Source organism: Nymphalis io, chromosome 15 (assembly GCF_905147045.1).
Source record: "Nymphalis io chromosome 15, ilAglIoxx1.1, whole genome shotgun sequence".
NCBI classification, from domain to species: Eukaryota; Metazoa; Arthropoda; class Insecta; order Lepidoptera; family Nymphalidae; genus Nymphalis; species Nymphalis io.
In genome coordinates, this window is record NC_065902.1 from 4,107,412 (window position 1) to 4,127,343 (window position 19,932).

At 34.3% G+C, this 19,932-nt stretch overlaps 1 protein-coding gene across 1 annotated transcript; it reads right to left on the reverse strand.

Annotated features, from left to right (window-relative positions):
* Positions 1-3,240: 3,240 nt before the first annotated feature.
* On the reverse strand, positions 3,241-19,266 carry LOC126773932 (ATP-dependent translocase ABCB1-like). Its single transcript, XM_050495191.1, has 22 exons — positions 19,066-19,266; positions 18,403-18,503; positions 18,152-18,323; positions 17,751-17,922; positions 17,256-17,386; positions 16,860-17,084; positions 16,083-16,208; positions 15,404-15,607; positions 13,465-13,635; positions 13,027-13,237; positions 12,880-12,938; positions 12,639-12,797; positions 11,836-11,940; positions 11,294-11,455; positions 10,871-11,074; positions 9,970-10,211; positions 9,179-9,329; positions 8,959-9,048; positions 8,218-8,322; positions 7,180-7,386; positions 6,359-6,505; positions 3,241-3,432 (listed from the first exon to the last, which is right to left on the reverse strand). Exons 1-22 carry the CDS (start codon positions 19,264-19,266, stop codon positions 3,241-3,243), a joined length of 3,537 nt encoding a protein of 1,178 aa, XP_050351148.1.
* Between the last annotated feature and the right edge of the window lie 666 nt (positions 19,267-19,932).

Sequence of the window (19,932 nt, forward strand, 5' to 3'; positions counted from 1 at the left end):
AACTGTGCGTAAAAATAGACGAGACCTTCCCCCTGATGTGGTCAACGTAACTCTAAAAAAGGGTGAAATTGCAGTAAAACAGAACAGTTTTTTAACTGTGTTGAAGTGGAAGGACCAACGCGATGTACTGGTTATGTCAACATGTCATAATCATGACATGCAAATGTCTACTGGATATAGACCGATTTTGAAGCCTAAAATAGTCATGGAGTATAATCGTGGAAAAAAGGCATTGATGTAGCAGACCAGCTCGCACAGGGGAATTGCCCCTGTGCGCAAAACTTGCTTTTGGTATAAAAAAATTGCTGGAGATCTGATGTCAATTTGTGTGATTAACGCAGTATTGATATACAAGGACTTGAATGCACAAAGCAAAGTGACTGTGCTCAAAGGTCATGAAATAATAATTAAACAGTTACTGAGCCTTCAATTTCCTGCACCTTCTGATGGATTATCTACACCACAATGTTCTAGCCAGCCAGCTAGATCTTCTAGATCTAGCCATTCCCTCACAAAAATTCCAAGACGTGACCCAAAAAGAATCTTCAGGAAACGTTGCACTGGCTGTTACAAAGTTTTTATTGAAGAAGGCCGTACAGCAGCGGAATCAGCCCGCAAAGCAAAAAAAACTGATATGAAGTGTCTGGGGTGCCATAAAGCTTTCTGTCTGAATTGCTTTAACAGGTGCCATTAAAAATAAATACGAAAATTATAAAAATAATATAAAATCAATAAATTAGATTAACATATTATTGTTTTATTTTTGCCCAAAATACACGCGACCTTTTATAGTGAAAACTGGCAACCCTTATAAAAAGGTAATCGGGTTTTCACGTATATTTTTTCTTTAGTTCATTACTCACACGTGTAAGTTCATATAAGCATATTAGCTCATACGTGTACAGAGTTACAAACTTTAAACTTGGGAAGGGCTCATGCCCCATTGATGGGGCATTCACGTACGGTGAGCTGCTCAAAATGCCCCATCGATGGGGCATGCACTGTGAACGTGTTAATCATGGGACAGCGTCATGAACAAAAACATTTCATGGACTGTATTTCGGTATTTTTGTGAACATATGAAATTAGCGTTTTGTACGAGAGGAATATAATATCATTTTTTTTGTAAAATATTTTTAATTAATCAAAGTATGCACCGTTGTTATCTATGCACTTTTGCCATCTCATAGGTATTTCATTGATCCCTTTGAAAACCTTGGGTTTTTTTAGTAAAATTTTTTAAAATTACGAGTTCTTAAATTATTTTCTGGTGCGACCGATCGACGCGTGACGTCACATCGCCCAACGTCGCTCGCTTGCCTATACAATTTCGCCTAAATTTTCACGTTATTCTTAATTTTATTTATATTTCGGTTAGTATAAAAAGAAAAAAAACTTTCATATATTTATTATACAGTACCATAGCATACTAATTTAACAAATAGAACTCTCATGGAAAAATACTTTCTCTATATATATAATCAACAAAAACAAGTAGATATTTTCGTGATGAGCATTTTAATATGAGTTCCTTAGTAGTGAAATTTGTCGTATTTATAAGCTTTTAGTTTTAGGATCAAACATTTAATTTTCACAGGCTACTTATAGGTATTCGTTTAATATAAACATAATTCAGAATTTCAGAATGTTCGCAACAGCGGCCTTGTTACGTTGAATGCCGACAGTGTTGTCATAAGAGTTTGTATCGATGAAAAATGCATTCCAATGTCAATCTTGACGATGATTTGTGAACAACGCCATATCGGCAATGATATATGTTGAAAAATCATTAATGACTGTGACCCATTGAAATTGAATTTTACCATATTGTGTTTCTTTGAAAGTCAAATACGTAGTCTAATATAGTACATATGATACAAATGTCATTCAAATAGGTTTATAAGGGAACTTTTGAATCGCCATGTTACAATATATAATTAAACGTACAGCTGTCACCTACTCTGCTTCTTCTGTATTTTAATGTGCAAATTAGTATTATTCAATGTTGGCAGACGACAGCTCTATATATCGGCCGCGCTAATATTTTTCGAGAACTCGTTAATGAGTATAAACTTGTGTCTGAAATAACAAGTTTTTAGTAACCAAAGCCTGAGATTTGGGCCAACCAAACTGGTACAACTCAACCCCAATACGACACAAGTTAGCGCGATGACTTCTAAAATGACACATTTTGTCCGCGATGACTTCTAAAATGACCAACCCCTCATTTTGAGAATGCCGCCTCGCTACCGAATCCAGTATCAGGATGTTAGGTTCCGCGGTCTATTGGAAGGTAAAGCCAAATTAGCCTCTAAAAGCTTTGTGTGCTCAACTAGGTAAGTCAGTACTTCACATCAGCTCCTCGCCTAAAATTCTACAAGGCGAGAACTCAGCCCCACATGGAGTACTGCTCTCATCTCTGGGCGGGAGAGATGTTATCACACTGCATCTTTTATAAATGAAAAAATGAATTTATAAATTTGAATTTGGAATTCCTTACCAAAGGAAGTGTTACAGATCAAAGTGGTCAGTACGACAAAACGCTAATTTCATATGTATATTCATTAAAATATAACATAATTAACATATTTTGGCCTTTTTATCCCGTTTAACTGAATTTTTGATTATGTCGCCGGCGAAGACGCGGGTAAACAAACCAAAGTATATATAAAGAGGTAATATCTGGTTATATACGAACAGTCTCGTGACGTAAGTAGGTAACAGAAAGATAGTGTTGTTTTTATACTAATAGGAAATATTCGAATAAACTTTCTAATACATGCATGGCATGGCATTTTAAAACAATAGATTATTATTTTTGATGTTATGACTTCTCATATCGCACTAAGACTCTACCAGCTTTCTTTTTCAATATCAGTTTCCTTACCATGCTGCCTTGTCTGCCTTCATAGTGCGACTGGCCATAGACAAGTTAGTTATTTATTGAATTAGTACTTGTTAATAATAATTTTTAAAATAGTTAAAATTTATTTTTTACTTCTTACGCTTATAATACACAACCACAGAAAGATGAAATTGAAATAATTGTACTTTATTTAAAATCATAATAATATTTCATAGGTATATGTCATCAGGACTGTTGTCAAAATCTGTTTTTGTTCTATAATTTACAAATAATTGTTAACAAAAAACGAAAGGAAGTACAAAATATGAATATTAAGAATATAAACAGGATATTTAAGAATACTTCTATTCTTAAATATAATAGAAACTTTTTGTTTAGAGTCCCTTTATGAGGAGGTTAGAGTATAGTCCTCTGAGTCGAATGAGCTGTTCATGCGTGCCGTACTCTACAACGCGCCCTTCGCGGAGCACACATATTGCGTGGGCGTCTCGCACTGCGGTCAGGCGATGTGCAATAAGCACACAAGTGCGATCGACTGCTGCTTCGTCCAGCGCTGCTTGAACCAACTATAACAATTGGTCAAAATTATAAAATATAAACAAATGATGTATATATTTACGTATTAATAACTTTTTTTGCTGTAATTATGCCCAGCATCTCGGACTCGACCTAAAATCAATCAGATCAAAACCGGTTAGTAGGTATATATAAAATATCATCATTGTAATTAGAACACTAAATTGTTTCGTAAAACCCATCTCCTCTTAGAGTGGACACAACAAGCTCAAATGACTAGATTTATTTACTAGCTATGCCCGAGGTTTCAACCGCGTATAACTTCAAAAATCATTAAGATAATATTTCAGTATATACAACATTTTAAGTTTTATTTTCGTGGGATACTAGTATTTATTCGGTTTTGGCCGCAACCGGATCTAGATAAGGCAACATACAAATGGAATCATACATGAGAAATACATCATTCCCTTAAATCTATTCCGACATACTTGAATGTCTTTCCCTGTGCTTTATTTATTGTGACTGCAAACGATACGCCTATGGTCTTATCTCGATATCTTTCATAAAAATTAATATTTTATAAAAATGACTGCAAATAATGCATTATTTTAGAAAGAATTTGATTATTATACAAAAGGTTATAGTCAACCTTAAAAGATAGAAATATTAAGACAGTTAACCGACATATATCAGCATAAGCTGAACCCTATTTAATATTGATCATATCGATCTGAGTTCAACTTGGAAAAACAGTTATTTTCTAGCAATTTTATCAAATAAATGTTCGACGTTATTCTTAAAATTGACATCACTGTATTATTTATAAACCGATTGAAACAAAATGAACACTAAATTTTAAGTGAAATAAGCCACAATACATAAGTGAAAACCGCACTTAAATCCGTTTAGCCGTTGCTAACATTAGCGAGCACAAACGCACAGATAAACAGGCAAAAATTCTAACAAATATTGTTTTGATTCTATTGCATTGATAAAGGCCTCCGGTAATAGTTTTACTTTTATATCTTCCATGTACAGATAGCGAAGTTACAGATTTATTATAAGTATAGATTTTCATTTATTCGTTACGAAACTAATTATAAAATTAGTTATAATTAGTAATTGTTATGACTTATTAAAATTGTATGGGCCTCCTGATAGCCTCTACCTAACTTCTCCACGCATGACTAATACCTGTCATGGCCTAGTGCTCTAGATGTTTTGTGTGTTTCAGCTCACCTTTGTTTTTAATTTTGTTGGTAGAGTTTTGAATATTTCCTTTATAGACCAATTGACTTCGTGATAATAAATAGATTTGTTTCATAAACTATACATTAATAGACTTCTATTACTTCTTAAGTAGTAAGTAATACAATATCATAAAAATATCGAGTCATCGAAGTGAACGTTCATTTAATTTGTAAAATAAAAACGGTTTTCTCATTTTATGATTCTGAATCACGCTATATATACAAATTCAACAGCGCGTAACAGATGAGTCATACTCGTTGTATAATTTAAGATCCTTTTGTACATTCAATTGGTAAATAAATACTTGAATACTTGTTATTAATAATTATTATTGTATGTACCTAGGGTTAATAAGGTTATGCCTTGTAAACATTCTGACATTTTAAAAGACAAACTACCTGTGGGTTCCTTGAGACATTTCCTTTCCATAGATGGAAGGTTGGAGTTCCTTCCGAAGCCGTGGTAGTTAACCTTGACTTTCAATAAGTTGTACGATATACATTAGGTTCGTTCAATAAAATATTTAAACTAATGCTTCAAATAGAGGGAGAGGAGTGCGAATTTCCGGACGGTCCCGGACGATACGCCATTGCACAATTTGATTATTATTTATCCATAGTCAAAATGGACTGGATATCTATCTTGCACTTGCAATGAATGAGTTAATAGTATATATATATATATATATATTTTATATACTTTTTTTCCCGTGACCTTTTTCACGCACGGCTACTGATCCCAAATTAAGCTTGTACAAAGCTTGTGCTATGGAAACCAGATAACTGATATACTACATTTACTACTTTTTTTTTGGAAATACATACTTATATAGATAATTACACCCAGACTCAAGACAAACAGACATGTTCATGCACACAAATGTCTGTTGTGGGTGGGAATCGAACCCACAAGCTTCGAGGTGAATGGCAAGTATCTACCAACCACACCAACCGGCTCGTCATATATGGTTAAAATATATGGACATCAGATAGCGTATTAATGTTATTTGTTTTAGGATCATGCGATCAGGAGAGATATAAAATTAGCGTGAGTTCAGATACAGCGATAATTACGCGTTTCCAGAACTATGCGGTTCCTCTGAAGGAATATTTTAATAACAATAAATTTATTTATTCTCTCCCACAGACATTTATGTTTACTTTTTTATATACATATATCTTTTATATATTTGCTAGCTAGCCGTTTCGGATTTGCAAGAGTAGAATAAGGGTCTCCATAAACACGATAGCATGCGCAAGCGATCCCGAAGGGTATCGCTGGTTTTTAGTGGGTATTCAGATTTGATGTGGGCGCACTCGGCGACTTGGAGCCCGGCGAGCCCCCACTGTTCCCGTGGGGGAAACGCGTAATGCGTTTTTCCAGCGTTAATAAAAAGGGTCTACATATAACGCTTATATTGAAAGTAAAACTAACAATGCTAACAATATTTTTTTTTAAAGATAAGTATTAGGTATATGTAAGAATATTTTTATTTTTTATTTTAATAGGATCTCCAAGAAGGAATACACATGACAAGCTTTAAATACATTATGTGAGTTATAAGCCTATGTGCTCCCTCAGTTACAGGAAACCACAGCATCCATTCACTAGTATATACAATAATTATATACTAAATTATACAATAATTCACTTTAAACAAATGGGTACTATAATCATATACTACGTATACGTCGTGGTATGATGGGTACTGTAATCGTATACCTTTTGGCTTTCATTGTCAAGAGCACTTGTCGCTTCATCGAGTAGGAGTATGCAGGGATGTCGTACGAGAGCCCTTGCTATTGCTACTCTTTGCTTCTGACCCCCGGATAACTGTACACCTCTCATACCTATTTCAGTCTCATAACCCTATAATATCAAACAATAACATTAGTTTAATAATCATTTCAAATTTAGTTTCAAGAAACGTTTCGTTGTTATTAAATAACGGGAAAAATGAACGTATGAAATAATCAATAAAAATAAAATTTAATAAAACAAACGAAAAACAATAATAAATCCAATAACGGGGACAATTACGTAATTACAATATAATACCGGTTCCCTAATGTTTAATAAAAAACGTATGACAAACGATAATTTCAGTTGAATTCTGCTAGTTACAGTACATACATAAGTAAGTAATACATAGACAATTGCAAACATCTCGTTTTATAAAATATCCCTTGACAAACACTCAGTTGGAATATGTTCAACTTCGCGCTGAATGTTAAAGTTTAATTTATAAAATTGTAATATTACAATCTAATTAACTATTAAATCATTAATACAATTATGTATCATAATTTAGTCAAGTTGTTTGTGAAATGAAAAATTGACATTTGTTTTAAACAGGACCCCTATATTTCTCTACCTACTTTTTACAGTTTGTATTGCATTATCATTTATGCTATAATTATGAATACACTATTAACCATAGAATTGACGTAATCTATTTTAGAAAAAATGTTGTCTATGATGATGGTTATTATTAATTTTTCCAATTTCCTAATGAATTTCCTAAAAAATGAATTCAAAGTTACCCGTGGCAATGAAACGATGAAATTGTGAATGTGCGCCTGTTTTGCCGCTTCGATCACATCTTCTTCTGACACTACCCTCGAATTGTCACCATAGGCGATGTTCTCGCTAATGCTGCGGTCAAAGAGCACAGGTTCTTGGGCTACTAATCCGAAACTAGCACGTACATCGCTGAGGCGCAGTTTATTAAGAGATACATCATCTAAAATCTGTGAAACAATAATAAACAATGAAATAACGGTATAGTATAAGCAGCATATATATAGGCAGGTACCGTAATGATATAACGGATTAGCTAATGAGAATTCATCCATTACTCCCATATACGGCACAGACAGACTATATTTCTTAAGAAATAAAAGAGGGGTCGTTAGGTTCACCTAGTCCTAAAGTGTATCAGAGCGTCACGGTAGCACGATCCCGTGGCGCTACTCGCTAAGACGGAAAGGGTACCACTGGTTTTTTAGTGGGCATTCTGATGTTTGGGGCGCACTGGACGCCTTGGATACCGGCGAGCCCCACATACCCCCCCCCCCACTGTTCCCGTGGGGGAAACGCGTAATGCGTTTTTCCAGCGTTAAAAAAAGGTCCTAAAGTGTATGACAATTATGAATATCTTTAATGTCCAATCCGGTCCGGTTTCTTTTATAAACGTTCGCTGAGAGAATGCTTTCCTGACAGGTCCGTAATAGAATGCACCAGAATGGCAAAGAATTTATGATAAAAATATTAGTATCGTTTATTTGCCTTACTAACGAATAATATAAATAAAAACTATAAAATTCTGTCAACTTAGAGAAATGTTATAATTTACGCTAAAATACTTTTAAATAAATAAGAAAACCACATATTTTTTTAAATCCAAACTGCACTGTTATAAGACTATGTCAACTGTTTACATAACACAACAGAGAGACCTCAGGAAAAAGATTTCCAACGGCGAACTTTAAAAAAAAATAAGTGTCACGTGTATTTCGTCTTTATTGTTATATGTATAGGTAAAACATTCTGTTTATGAAAGGTTATAAGTTAAAACTTACGACGGTACCATCGCCGGGATCGTAATATCTCTGTAACAGTTGAATTACTGTACTTTTCCCGCAGCCGCTTTGACCAACAATCGCAATGGTTTTACAGCGATTTATCTGTATTAAAAATATATATATCCATATTTGGGAAACTAATTTCCTTTTAATAAGATTTTTTTTTAAATTATTATAATAGTTAAGCAAACTACCTAAGGGGCCACCCGACGGTAAGTAGTTACCACCGCTGTAGACATTGGCACAATAAGAAATATTTACAATCCCTTACATCGCCAATGCGTGACGAACCTTGAGAAAAAAGTTGTTATGTCCCTTTTGCCTGAAGAAGTTACACTGGCTCACTCACCTTTCAAACCGGAACATGATAAGTGGGTGGTACCGCGGGTAGGTACCACCCACTTATCATGTTCCGGTTGCACAAAGCACTAGCACCAATAAAAAAATACCTTATATATTTATAATACATACTAACTAATACCTGAATTTCCTCTTAAGTTTTTTTACGATTCGCGCGCCATTTATGGCACGTTGATAGCACTATGCAAAAAGCACTAAATTTTCACATAAGTGCCAACACAAGTATCAGCTTTGATTCCAACTCAAATAATACCAACAAAAGCAAAAACTAATTTTTAAACATACCTATGCTAACATGAAACTAAACATATTAATTTAAGAACATGCTTTTATATAGAGATAAAGAAATAAATAGTACGTAACTATGATTCGTCATACCTCTAAATCTAAGCCGCGTAGAACAGCAACATTTGGCCTGTTAGGATATTTGAAATGAACTCTTCTGAAGCTAGCATCACCACTAGCTTTCTATAAAATAATTAAAAAATAGATATGTTTTAAAATATTTGGTCAATTTTTTTTTTCTCTGTGAGTAACAACTATTTTAATTAGGAAATTTACAAATAAACAGAAATAAAAAAGAAATACTAACAAATACATCTACGGGTTCGTCAGGATTTGTAATAAGAGGCTTGGTGTTTAGGAGTTCTAAGATTCTTGCAGCTGCTTTTGTACCCTTCTGGAAATCGGGCGCATATGCAAATGCATTCTGAACCTGAGACGATGCCATTTGCAATGCTTGGGTAGCACTGATTGTAATTATAATAACGTCAAAATCAAAAAATTAAATTGTTCTATTGAACTACGCAAATCTACGAAATAAAAAAAAATTTAACTTTGTTTATAATTTGAACTGTTTAAATAGACAGAATTTAGAATCCAGAAATGAGCCGAGATGGATCAGTGGTTAGAGCTCGTAATTTTGAGATTAAGATTAAAATTTCAAACCCGGGAAAGCACCACTGAGTTTTCATGTACTTAATTTGCGTTTATAATTTCGTGCTTGGCGGCAAAGGGAAAACATCGTGAGGAAACCTGCATGTATCGGATGCAAATCTTCTACATGTGTTTCGCTTAACACACATTGAAGCAGCGTGGTGGAATAAACTACTAACCTCTTCAAAATCGAATACATTAGCCCAGCAGGGAGACTTTTTTATATTTATTATATTTGTATCTCCAAAAATGTGTTGTCTGTGTCTCTGATGTATATATATTTAATTTCTTAATAAAATATACGATAATGTTATTTTAATGCGCCTTAATGTTTGTTACAACGCAGCATTACAATCTACAAAGACTTTCAGGGAGACATTTATAGGCTATTTCTTTTAGTATAATTACAAATTTATTCAATATACACATGTACTCGGTGTAGATAAAACTTACATTAGTATGTTCTGGTATGCAATTCCATCATTTACGATTAGCTGACCGCCGTAAGTGAGCGCAGTAGCGTTTACAAAATTGAATATGGACCGCGAGAGGCCGCCGACGACGCCGCGCCAGTGCGCAGCGCGCCGCGCAGGCGCCAGTGCGGCGGACAGTCGCCTACCGCACTGGCGCGCCACGGCTCGCTCGCGACCCAGCCCGGCGACGGTGCGGATGTTCGACACCGCCTCCACAGCGATCTGTCGCCCCAAACCAGGCCGTTGTGTTATCACTTTTGAATAACTACTTTACAATAGCTTAACCAGACAACTATTTCATGAGAAATCCAGTATAGGGCTTTACTGGTGGTAGGGCTTTGTGCAAGCTCGTCTGGGTAGGTACCACCCAATAATCAGATATTCTACCGCAAAGCAGCAGTACTTGGTATTGTTTTGTTCCGGTTTGAAGGGTGAGTGAGCCAGTGTAATTACAGACACAAGGGACATAACATCTTAGTTCCGTAATCCCTTTTGTTTTGTATAAATACACCGATAATTATAATATTGATATAAGAAAATTACGTCATTAGATTCTCGTGTGAGTGAATTTTTGTTCTTGAATAATAAACTTCTCTTAATTTCTCTTACGCTTATGAGCTTATATAATATAATAATGCTTACGTTATATCACTAACACACGAAGTATATTACTATTTTGTAAATAGTTAATTTAAATAATATATATTATATTATTTACTTTTATGTACATCAAGTTTATACAGCGGAGGTTAAACAAATATTTTAATAAAATTATTAAAACTCAAACTTTGTATTTCCAACACCAAGCAAATAAACTAATAAAAAAATGAATAGAAGCAAACAACAATATTATTTATTTTAATTATTATAATTATTTGTACCTTAGTACTGTTTTCAAGACTCTTTGCGTATCCTGAGGATTCCTTATCAGTGGCTACGCCTTGCTGCCAGATGACAAAGACAATGATCGGGAGAAACGATAACGCCACTAGAGCGACGCGCCACTGGAACCAAAGGGCTATGACCAACGCCAGACCAACAGAGCCCACACCTTGCAATATTATACCAATTCGTTGACCTGTGGCCTGAAAAACGTTAGCTAGTTGATTTAGAATTAATCGTTTTCTTATCTGTTCTGAATGTTAATAAAATATATTCTATTATATTAAGAGTTGAGATATACTTCGTATTTCAATATAGTAAATAAATACTATATTGAAATACGAAGTATATCTCAATATATAAAATAATATTTACAAAATCGTATAATTTAAATTTTGTTGTATTTGTAAGTGTATGCCTACGCCTTGGACAAATGCAGCTTCAGCAGAGAGACGGGCGCAGAGCGCTCCCGTAGAGTTGGCGCGATCATCGAAATAAGCAACGTCTTGGCGCAGCAAGTGAGTGAACATCAACAAGCGTAGTCTTTCGGTCAGATACGCACCAGCTCTGCCAAAGGAGTATGTCTGCGAATAAAATAAACAATAAAATTATTTAAAAAAAAAACGGATTTATAACGGATATACAAAATATCTACAATACATCTAAAATTTGCCAGTAATTCTGACGTAAAGATAAACCGACTATTTATAATTTACGCATAAAGGTTCGAGTTCGCTGATCTGATACTTTGTACAGTCACTCTGATACACAAAAACATAATTATTTTTAGCATTAAAAGGTTATTTATATATATTTCAAACCTGATATACACATACATATGTTTAAACATATAATAAAATGTTTCACATAACAAAGTGGGATGACATTCGGGCTCTATCTTAATAGAATACAGTTAAAAAACAAAAAAAAAATTCAATGTGTGTCAAATACAACACAGCCTTACTTCGATTAAATTAGACAGTCCTGCTGCGCAACCGATACAAATACAAACAAATGAAATAATTTTCACTTTATTTATCAAGTGTTCGGGGTCCGGATTAGCCATAGACTGTAACAGAATAGAATGAAAATTTATAGACTATTTTATTATAATATTTGGTGATTTTGTATATGCCAACCTGGGCAGGTACAATTCACCCCGCCACGGTAGCATGCCAAAAGCGATCCCGTGGCGCTCCTCGTTAAGACGGGTACCGCTGGTTTTTTAGTGGGTATTCCGATGTTCGGGGCGCACTCGGCGCCTTGGACACCGGCGAGCCCCACATACCCCCCACTGTTTCCGTAGGGGAAACACGTAATGCGTTTTTCCATCGAAAAAAAAAGGTACTATTCACCCATCACTTATTTTTACCGCCAAACAGAAATACTTACGTATTCTGTGTTCCGGTTTAAAGGGCGAGTGAGCCAGTATACCTACAGGCACAAAGGACGTGAAATTTTAGTGCCCAATGTTAATCGTGTAGTAGTTATGTTAGGGATAATTATTATTTCACACATCAAGTGCCCCAATTCCCGGTCTGCCATACTATAAAAATAATAACTTTCAATTGTAGATTACTGATGAGGATGACAGAAAAAGAGAAATAACATTTATAGGTTAGGCCGATAAAATAACAGTCAGTAAATTTTCTACAACTGGGCATAGTTTTCTTTTCCTTTTGCGGAGAAGACTTGGAATTTGTATCACCACGCTGTTTCAATGCGGGCTAATAAATTAATCGAACAAATTATATAAATTATACTTACCCCAAACAAATCACCGAAGGCGACTATAAATAATGGCATAGCAAAACCGCCTATCATTGAACACAAACTGCCCAAAACGACAGTCTTCCACTCAGGCGCATTAAGCGCTACCACTTGCCAAAAAGATAGAGACGTTTTTTCATTTTTTTCTTTGATATCCTTAATAAGAAAATTATTACCCATTATATTTATTTAAAAATAAGTGTCATAAATAAATTGTGAAGAATTACTTTGCACTTACTTCGATAACCTCCACCGAATTTTTTGATATTTCTGTCAGTTTTCGGATTGGCTCATGAGCTTAAAAAATACGATTCGTTTGTTGATTAAATAGTAATATAACTCAATTTTTTTTACATAACTTGAAACTGTATTTTTGATCTCTTACCGTTATTGACGTCATTTGGCATTTCTGGTTTGTTTATATCGACAAATTCAGATGTACTAAACATTCTATGGTAAAGGCCCTTTTGATTCATCAATTCTTCGTGATTTCCCAACTCTACCACCTGTCCCTCTTTCATCATGTAAATAACATCAACCTTTCGTATAGTTGATAAACGATGTGCTACTATTATAGTCGTTCGACCTTTCGCTGCCTGGATCAAGAATAATTCACAAAAATTACTTATTTTTTTAAATGTTATTATTATATTCTATATTTAAAAAGAGCGTGCCGCGTAATAATAAAAGCTATAAATCACTATTACAACTAATTAAAGGCTATTCTTAATTTTATTATTTAAAACAAGGAGTAATATTATAAGTGCACATTTAATATTAAATTTTGTGGTTTTTTAAATATCATAAATCAAGTAAAATATACCTCATGTAACGCATCTTGTACTTTAGATTCCGAAAGCGTATCGAGAGCACTAGTGGCTTCATCTAGTAAAAGGATGCGAGGATTTCTCACAAGGGCGCGTGCAATAGCTATTCTTTGCTTCTGCCCTCCTGATAGTGATGTACCACGATCTCCTACTAAAGTGTCATAACCCTGAAAGTTTGTAAAACTTAACCAATGTATTAAAGACATTTTGTTTCTTTTTACCATAATCCGTTAATATTATCAATTACTTTAATAAAATGAAACATATTTGTGTTTTGATTCGTTAGTAGGTATTTTTTAAGCTAAACAATAAGCTGTATTATTATAGAAACACAGTCGACTGCAATCATATGTCGCTGCATGCGACCGTTCCTTGCTATGAACATTCTATCCAAATATGGACTTTAAATATTATGCTATGTTATTATGTAAATTTCGTTTGTTTTTTCAGCTGCTACCTTGAAACCAAACTGTAACGGGGATTGACGTCATATCACAAAACTAAAGTTTTACGTACGTTGTGCATTGCCACATGCTAAATATTTTAATACTTATATCTCAAAAATATGATTTTTATTTACATACGCGCAATATTAAAATATAAAAACAATGTATAGATTAGTTGATCTTGTGGAGATATTTTAACCGGATGTTGTGTGTTTAAACTCTGCTCTCCTAAATTTTACATGAGATAATTTATTTATTTATATATAATATTAGGTCCTTACATATGAAATTAGCATTTTGTCGTATTGACCAGTTTGATCTGAAATATCTCCTCTTTAGTTAAGAATTCCAAATTCAAATTTATAAATTCATTTAGCTGGTACATTTGAGTTTTGACAACAGTCATTCATTTGTTTTTTCTTCATTATTTTTTTTATTTGGCGTCGCTTATTACCGCATAATGGAAAACATTAAATATCGGTATAATTACGAGTACGAGTTCTACCGTGGCACCAGTGCTGCAGAAACAGCTCGAAGGATTAATCATGTGTACGGCGCTGGTGTCGCAAAAGAATCTGAAAATTTCGACCTTCAGAACCAACCCGGACGGCCGGAGATCGGCGGATCCATCACAAAGCACTTCAGAGATAGCTGCAGTCTTCGGGGTAAGTGATAAAACTGTATTAATCCACTGAAAGCAAATCGGGAAGGTAAAAAAACTTGAACGAACCTCATGAATTGAGTGAATCGAACTTGCAAACACGCGTCGACTGTTGTGTTACTTTGCTCAACCGACGCAATAATGAAGGGATTTTAAATCGAATCATTACTTGTGATGAAAAGTGGTTATTGTAAGATAATCGGAAGCGCTCGTCGCAATGGCTGAACCCTGGAGACCCAGCCAAATCCTGCCCTAAACGAAAATTGACTCAGAAAAAGTTTTTGGTGGACTAGCGCCGGTGTCATTCACTACAGCTTTCTAAAATCTGGCCAAACGATTACGGCAGATACCTATTGTCAGCAACTGCAAACCATGAAGGAAGAACTAGCTGCTAAACAAACGAGATTGGTCAATCGCTCTAGGCCACTGCTGCTTCACGACGCAACGCCAAGAACGCAAGACCACACACTGCACAACAAACAACTACTAAGTTAGATGAGCTACAATTGGAATGTCTGTGACACTCACTTTTTAATGGATTCGGACAACTTCTTACAAGGAAAAAAATTCAACTCCGATGCGGCAGTCCAAACCACCTTCAAGGAGTTTATTGATTCTCGCCTCCATGGTTTTTTTAGTAAAAGGATCAATGACTTACCTATGAGATGGCAAAAGTGCATAGATAACAACGGTGCATACTTTGATTAATTAAATATATTTTACAAAAAAAAAATGACTTTATATTCCTCCCGTACAAAACGCCAATTTCATATGTAAGGACCTAATACATTATATAAAATAGCCTTAATGTTATAAAAAAGAACTCACAGCTGGAAACATCATGATGAAGTCGTGTGCATTAGCCTGTTGTGCAGCTTTCATTATATCAGCATCGGAAGATGTTTCGCGGCCGTAGCGAATATTTTCACGTATGCTTGTATTAAAGAGTACCGGCTCTTGGTTAACCAGTCCGATCTGACTGCGTAACCACCGCACAGATAAATCACGGACATCATTACCGTCTATCCTTACCTATAGTTATAAAAATATATTTTGTTATATTCTGTAAGTACCAACTAGGTAATCGCCTGAGCCCTTTAATTACTGATAACTATAGTATTAATCAAAAGGCAGTTCAGTACTAAAAATCTAAAAGTATTTTAGATACTTATGCAGAATATGTTAGCAACATGAATGCAATATTTTCTTTAGTTTTTGTTTAAATATATTTTTTAATAATTATTGACTAAAAAAATTTGAATTAATTATGAACTAATAGTATGTGCTTGTAGTCTTACACAGGACTCACTCACCCATCGAACCGAATATATGATGAGTTGGTGGTACTTACGCAGACGGGCTTCAAAGCCCTACCACCAAAATTTTTTAAGCCGTATTTAGCATATAATTAGCATTAATAATGTAATATAAATAAATAATGATCAACTCTATTTACATGTATTTAAAAATAATGACAAAATATTTTCTCAAATTCTAGATGACTTACACTACCGCCACCAACATCATAGTATCTTGATAGGAGTGCAACGACGGTGGACTTGCCACAGCCAGATTTTCCTACCAGGGCCGCAGACTGACCACTTGATATATTGATGTTCACACCATTCAAAACCTAAAGTGCCTACTACATATTTATCTATAATTATTGATACCTACATGAAACTACACAACAATACGTTTGCTCGATTGGAATATTCCTAATTACTTAAATTGTTTTAAAAAGGGACGAAATATTTTAAGAAGTTTAGTAATGAATTTTCAAAGTATTTGTATATGTTTAATTTGTATTTTTAATTCGTTAAATCGACAGTAGAGGGCAAAACATTGTGCGGCAATCTGTATGTAGCGGATTAAAATCTGCTACGTGTAGCATGATGGAATAAGCTTCAAAAACCTTCTCCTAAAAAAGAGAGGAGTACTTAACCTGGATGTGGGATATATACAAACTATAACTTTACAAAAAAAATATCCATCGACTCACAGTGGAGCAACATCCTGAGTGGATTTAGAATGAATCCCACCAGGATTAATTCTAAACCTACTCGGACTTTGCCCAGCAGTTAGACATTAATGAGCTGTTAGTTTTCTCTTTTAATTTTTAGCCCATATCATTTTAAGTAATTGTAAACCTGGTGCTAGAACAACAGCCTGAGAGTCAACCAGGAATATTTTAATCGCTAAATGGTCCACATCTCATAATCCTCTTACAAATTGTTAAGGCTTTAGATATTATGAAAATACCTGAATACTTTTCTATACTTACAGTAATTCCAGGTCGAGATGGATATTCGAAAGATACATTCTTAAACTCTATATTGCCTTCCATTGAGTCCGGTTTGATTCCGCGTTCTTGTAAAGTGTTAATGGTCGGTATATTGTGCAATACGTGAAATATGGAAGCACCAGCGCCTCGAGCCGATCCCAATGAGGTCATTAGATTACCTATCATACCAAAATATGACAGTGCCGTCATCACTCCAAAAAATACCTATAGACATAAGAAGCCAGCATCTTTATTTGCTATCAACGGTATGTAAATAATCAACAATGTGAAAATAGTATGTAAATTTGGAAAATGGACGATCATGATGTCGCTAGTACTAATATTGAAATTCACACAAAATAATGTTGTAGTTATATATATACAATAGATACTAACAGAAAACATAACATCAGCATTGTATCTCTGAGGCTCGTTGATTACAAGATATATACCCAAATAAAAGGCCAAAGCGTAAGAGCTGAAGATACACAGATACAGAAACCCCATTGACATACCGGTGTAAAATTCTGAAAATACTAATAGTCAGTATAACTTTTCCAAATATCGGCTCGTGAGCTTCTTCTCAATGGGGACTCCCATAATATAATTAGAAGATTAGTGATACTAAAATTGAGCATTCCTCGATAAATAACTTAAGCAAAATCAAATTGTTAAATTAACTTTAAGGAACTTTTTGTAAATCATAACGGCATAAGCCGCAAGTTATCTTATGTAAATAATATTCATTAGGAACACCATTAAAATAATTAATTATTCACACCTAAATTTATTCGAAATGTAAATGGCAAAAATTAGATTTACTTATAAATATAAAAGAATGTTTGTAATTTTTTAAATATATAACAAGCTTAAAAAACAAATAACAAGTACCTTTCTGTATGTGAATTCTTCTGGCATCTGCTAGAGGTATCTTGTAACGTTCGATTTCTTTCTGTTGTCCATTGAATGCGTAAACAGTTTTAATTGAACTTAGAGCTTCTTCAGCGATGGCGCTAGCTTTGCCTTTTGCTTGTGCCTGCTTCTTATATAAGCTATCTGATATCTAAAATACAAATATAATTGAAGAGAAAAAATACATTTAGTTAAAAGATCATGACAAAGGCAGAAGTTTTGTATCTGTTGTTCATTATTGGTTTTTTCAGACATCATTGAAATTATCTTAATTTTTTAACAGAGTTCAAATCTACTCCTATAATATTTGTTAGTTCTAAGTCATAGTCATTATGTATAGGGATAGATCAAAATATTTTGAACCAATATAAAGTACGTACCTTGCCAGTCAGTCCCACAAGCACGAAAGTAATCGGTGCGGTAGAAAGACAAAGCAACGCTAATTTCCAACCTCTGATTAAAGCCATCAGTGTACAGCTTAGTGCCACTGCAGTGTCGTACACTAGAGACGATACTTTGTCACCTATACCTTCCTCTAACTTTATCATATCCCTGCATAAAAGGAAAACTGTACTAAGTTGTAAATTACATATAACAATATCAATTTAACTACAAACTACTTAATAATAACTCAGCCATTTTCGAAGCAAAGTCACCAGTTTGATGCAAGTCGTAATATGCGAAATCCTGGTTTAGTACAGCTTTCAAATATGAAATTCTTATTCTAAATATCTGCAGAGTAAAGACGAAATAATTAATGATTGATAGGAATATGTCAAAAACATAAAAAGTACTAAAACGATCTCCTCTCTATATCTTTCATAAGATAGTATTGACAGTCCGTCTCGAGGTTGCGTGTGAGCAAGGTCTATGTCAGCTCGGTGACAAAACGCAGCCCCGGAGGTCTCGAGTTCAATTCCCCGGTCGGGCGAATAAAAAGTTATTGAGTATTTCTCTCAGAAAATTCTCAGTAGCAGCCCGGAGTCAGGAAGTTGGAAGTGTGTACACTCCCGTGCCTCGGAAAGCACGTAAAGCCGTTGGTCCTGCGCCTAAACTCTTTCCAGTCGTGTCGGATAGCCGTCCCATCGGATTATGAGAGCTAGGGAAGAGAGAGTGCACCTGTTTTTGCGCACACACTTGTGCACTATAATATCTCTTGCGCAGTTGGCTAATCTCTCTTGAGATTGGCCGCTGTGACCGAAATCGGTCTGGAGGACATTACATATAAAGACTAAAGCCCAATAATACACTTATTTTTTATACCTTTGCTATATGAATATGTTATTTTTAATACCTGATTTATTGCTGCAACATTCATAAGAGCCGTACCCAAATATCCACCCGTAAATAGTACAAGCCCAACACAAGTATACTCTAGTCCAAAGTCATGCATAGCTTTTAAGAACATCTTATTAGAAATGTGATCCTTACTAGATTTAGTGTAGTCAATCATATTTTGAAATACGTTAGCTACTAAGGCTATTGCATACGGCATAGTCACACCCGCTATAAACATAGCCACTAACGCAACGGCAATGAGAAATTTATCCCATTTTGTAGCAAATTTAAACTGTAAGGCAATGTAACAGCTGCAGAAAATGTTTTAATTTATGACGTATATAGCATTTTTTGTAGAATAATTTAACACAAAACAAAACCCGAATTAACATATACAACAAACATTTTTCAATAGTCATTTATTTTAATTTTGGTCAATTTATAATTGGTACTTATTATAAATGTACTGGGCGAGAACAAAAATACAAATATTTTAAATAAAGAAATATACATACCAATGCGAAGTATGATATATTACTAAGTGTATCTTGTTTCTTTACATTAGTTAATTTACTGAAAATAAATGTTACAATTTAATAACCTTTCTTTTGAATTCTAACAAAGTATATAAGAGTTTTTATTATTACTAACTCGATTTTCTCCATTAAAAGATTTAATATCTATCCTCCTTTTTTTACAAGTTACGGGTACAATTTAAATTAATATTTTTAATATTCAAATAAATCAAAATCAACCAATTTGTTTGACATGACCAAAGACATGACATTTATAATTTTATAGTATTTTTATTATAGAAGAATATAAGCTGGCCAGGGCTGCAAATGAGTAAATTCTAGTCTTACAGACCAGAAGTGAAAATGAC

Excerpts from the sequence above, each read along its gene's own strand:
- LOC126773932 (XM_050495191.1), bottom strand. The coding sequence starts at position 19,266 with ATGCCGTATGCAATAGCCTTAGTAGCTAACGTATTTCAAAATATGATT. Across the intron at positions 18,504-19,065 it reads ATGTTGCAGCAATAAATCAG|ATATTTAGAATAAGAATTTC; the intron begins GTATTAAAAATA and ends TTTACTCTGCAG. Across the intron at positions 8,323-8,958 it reads TACGCGGCTTAGATTTAGAG|ATAAATCGCTGTAAAACCAT; the intron begins GTATGACGAATC and ends TTTTTAATACAG.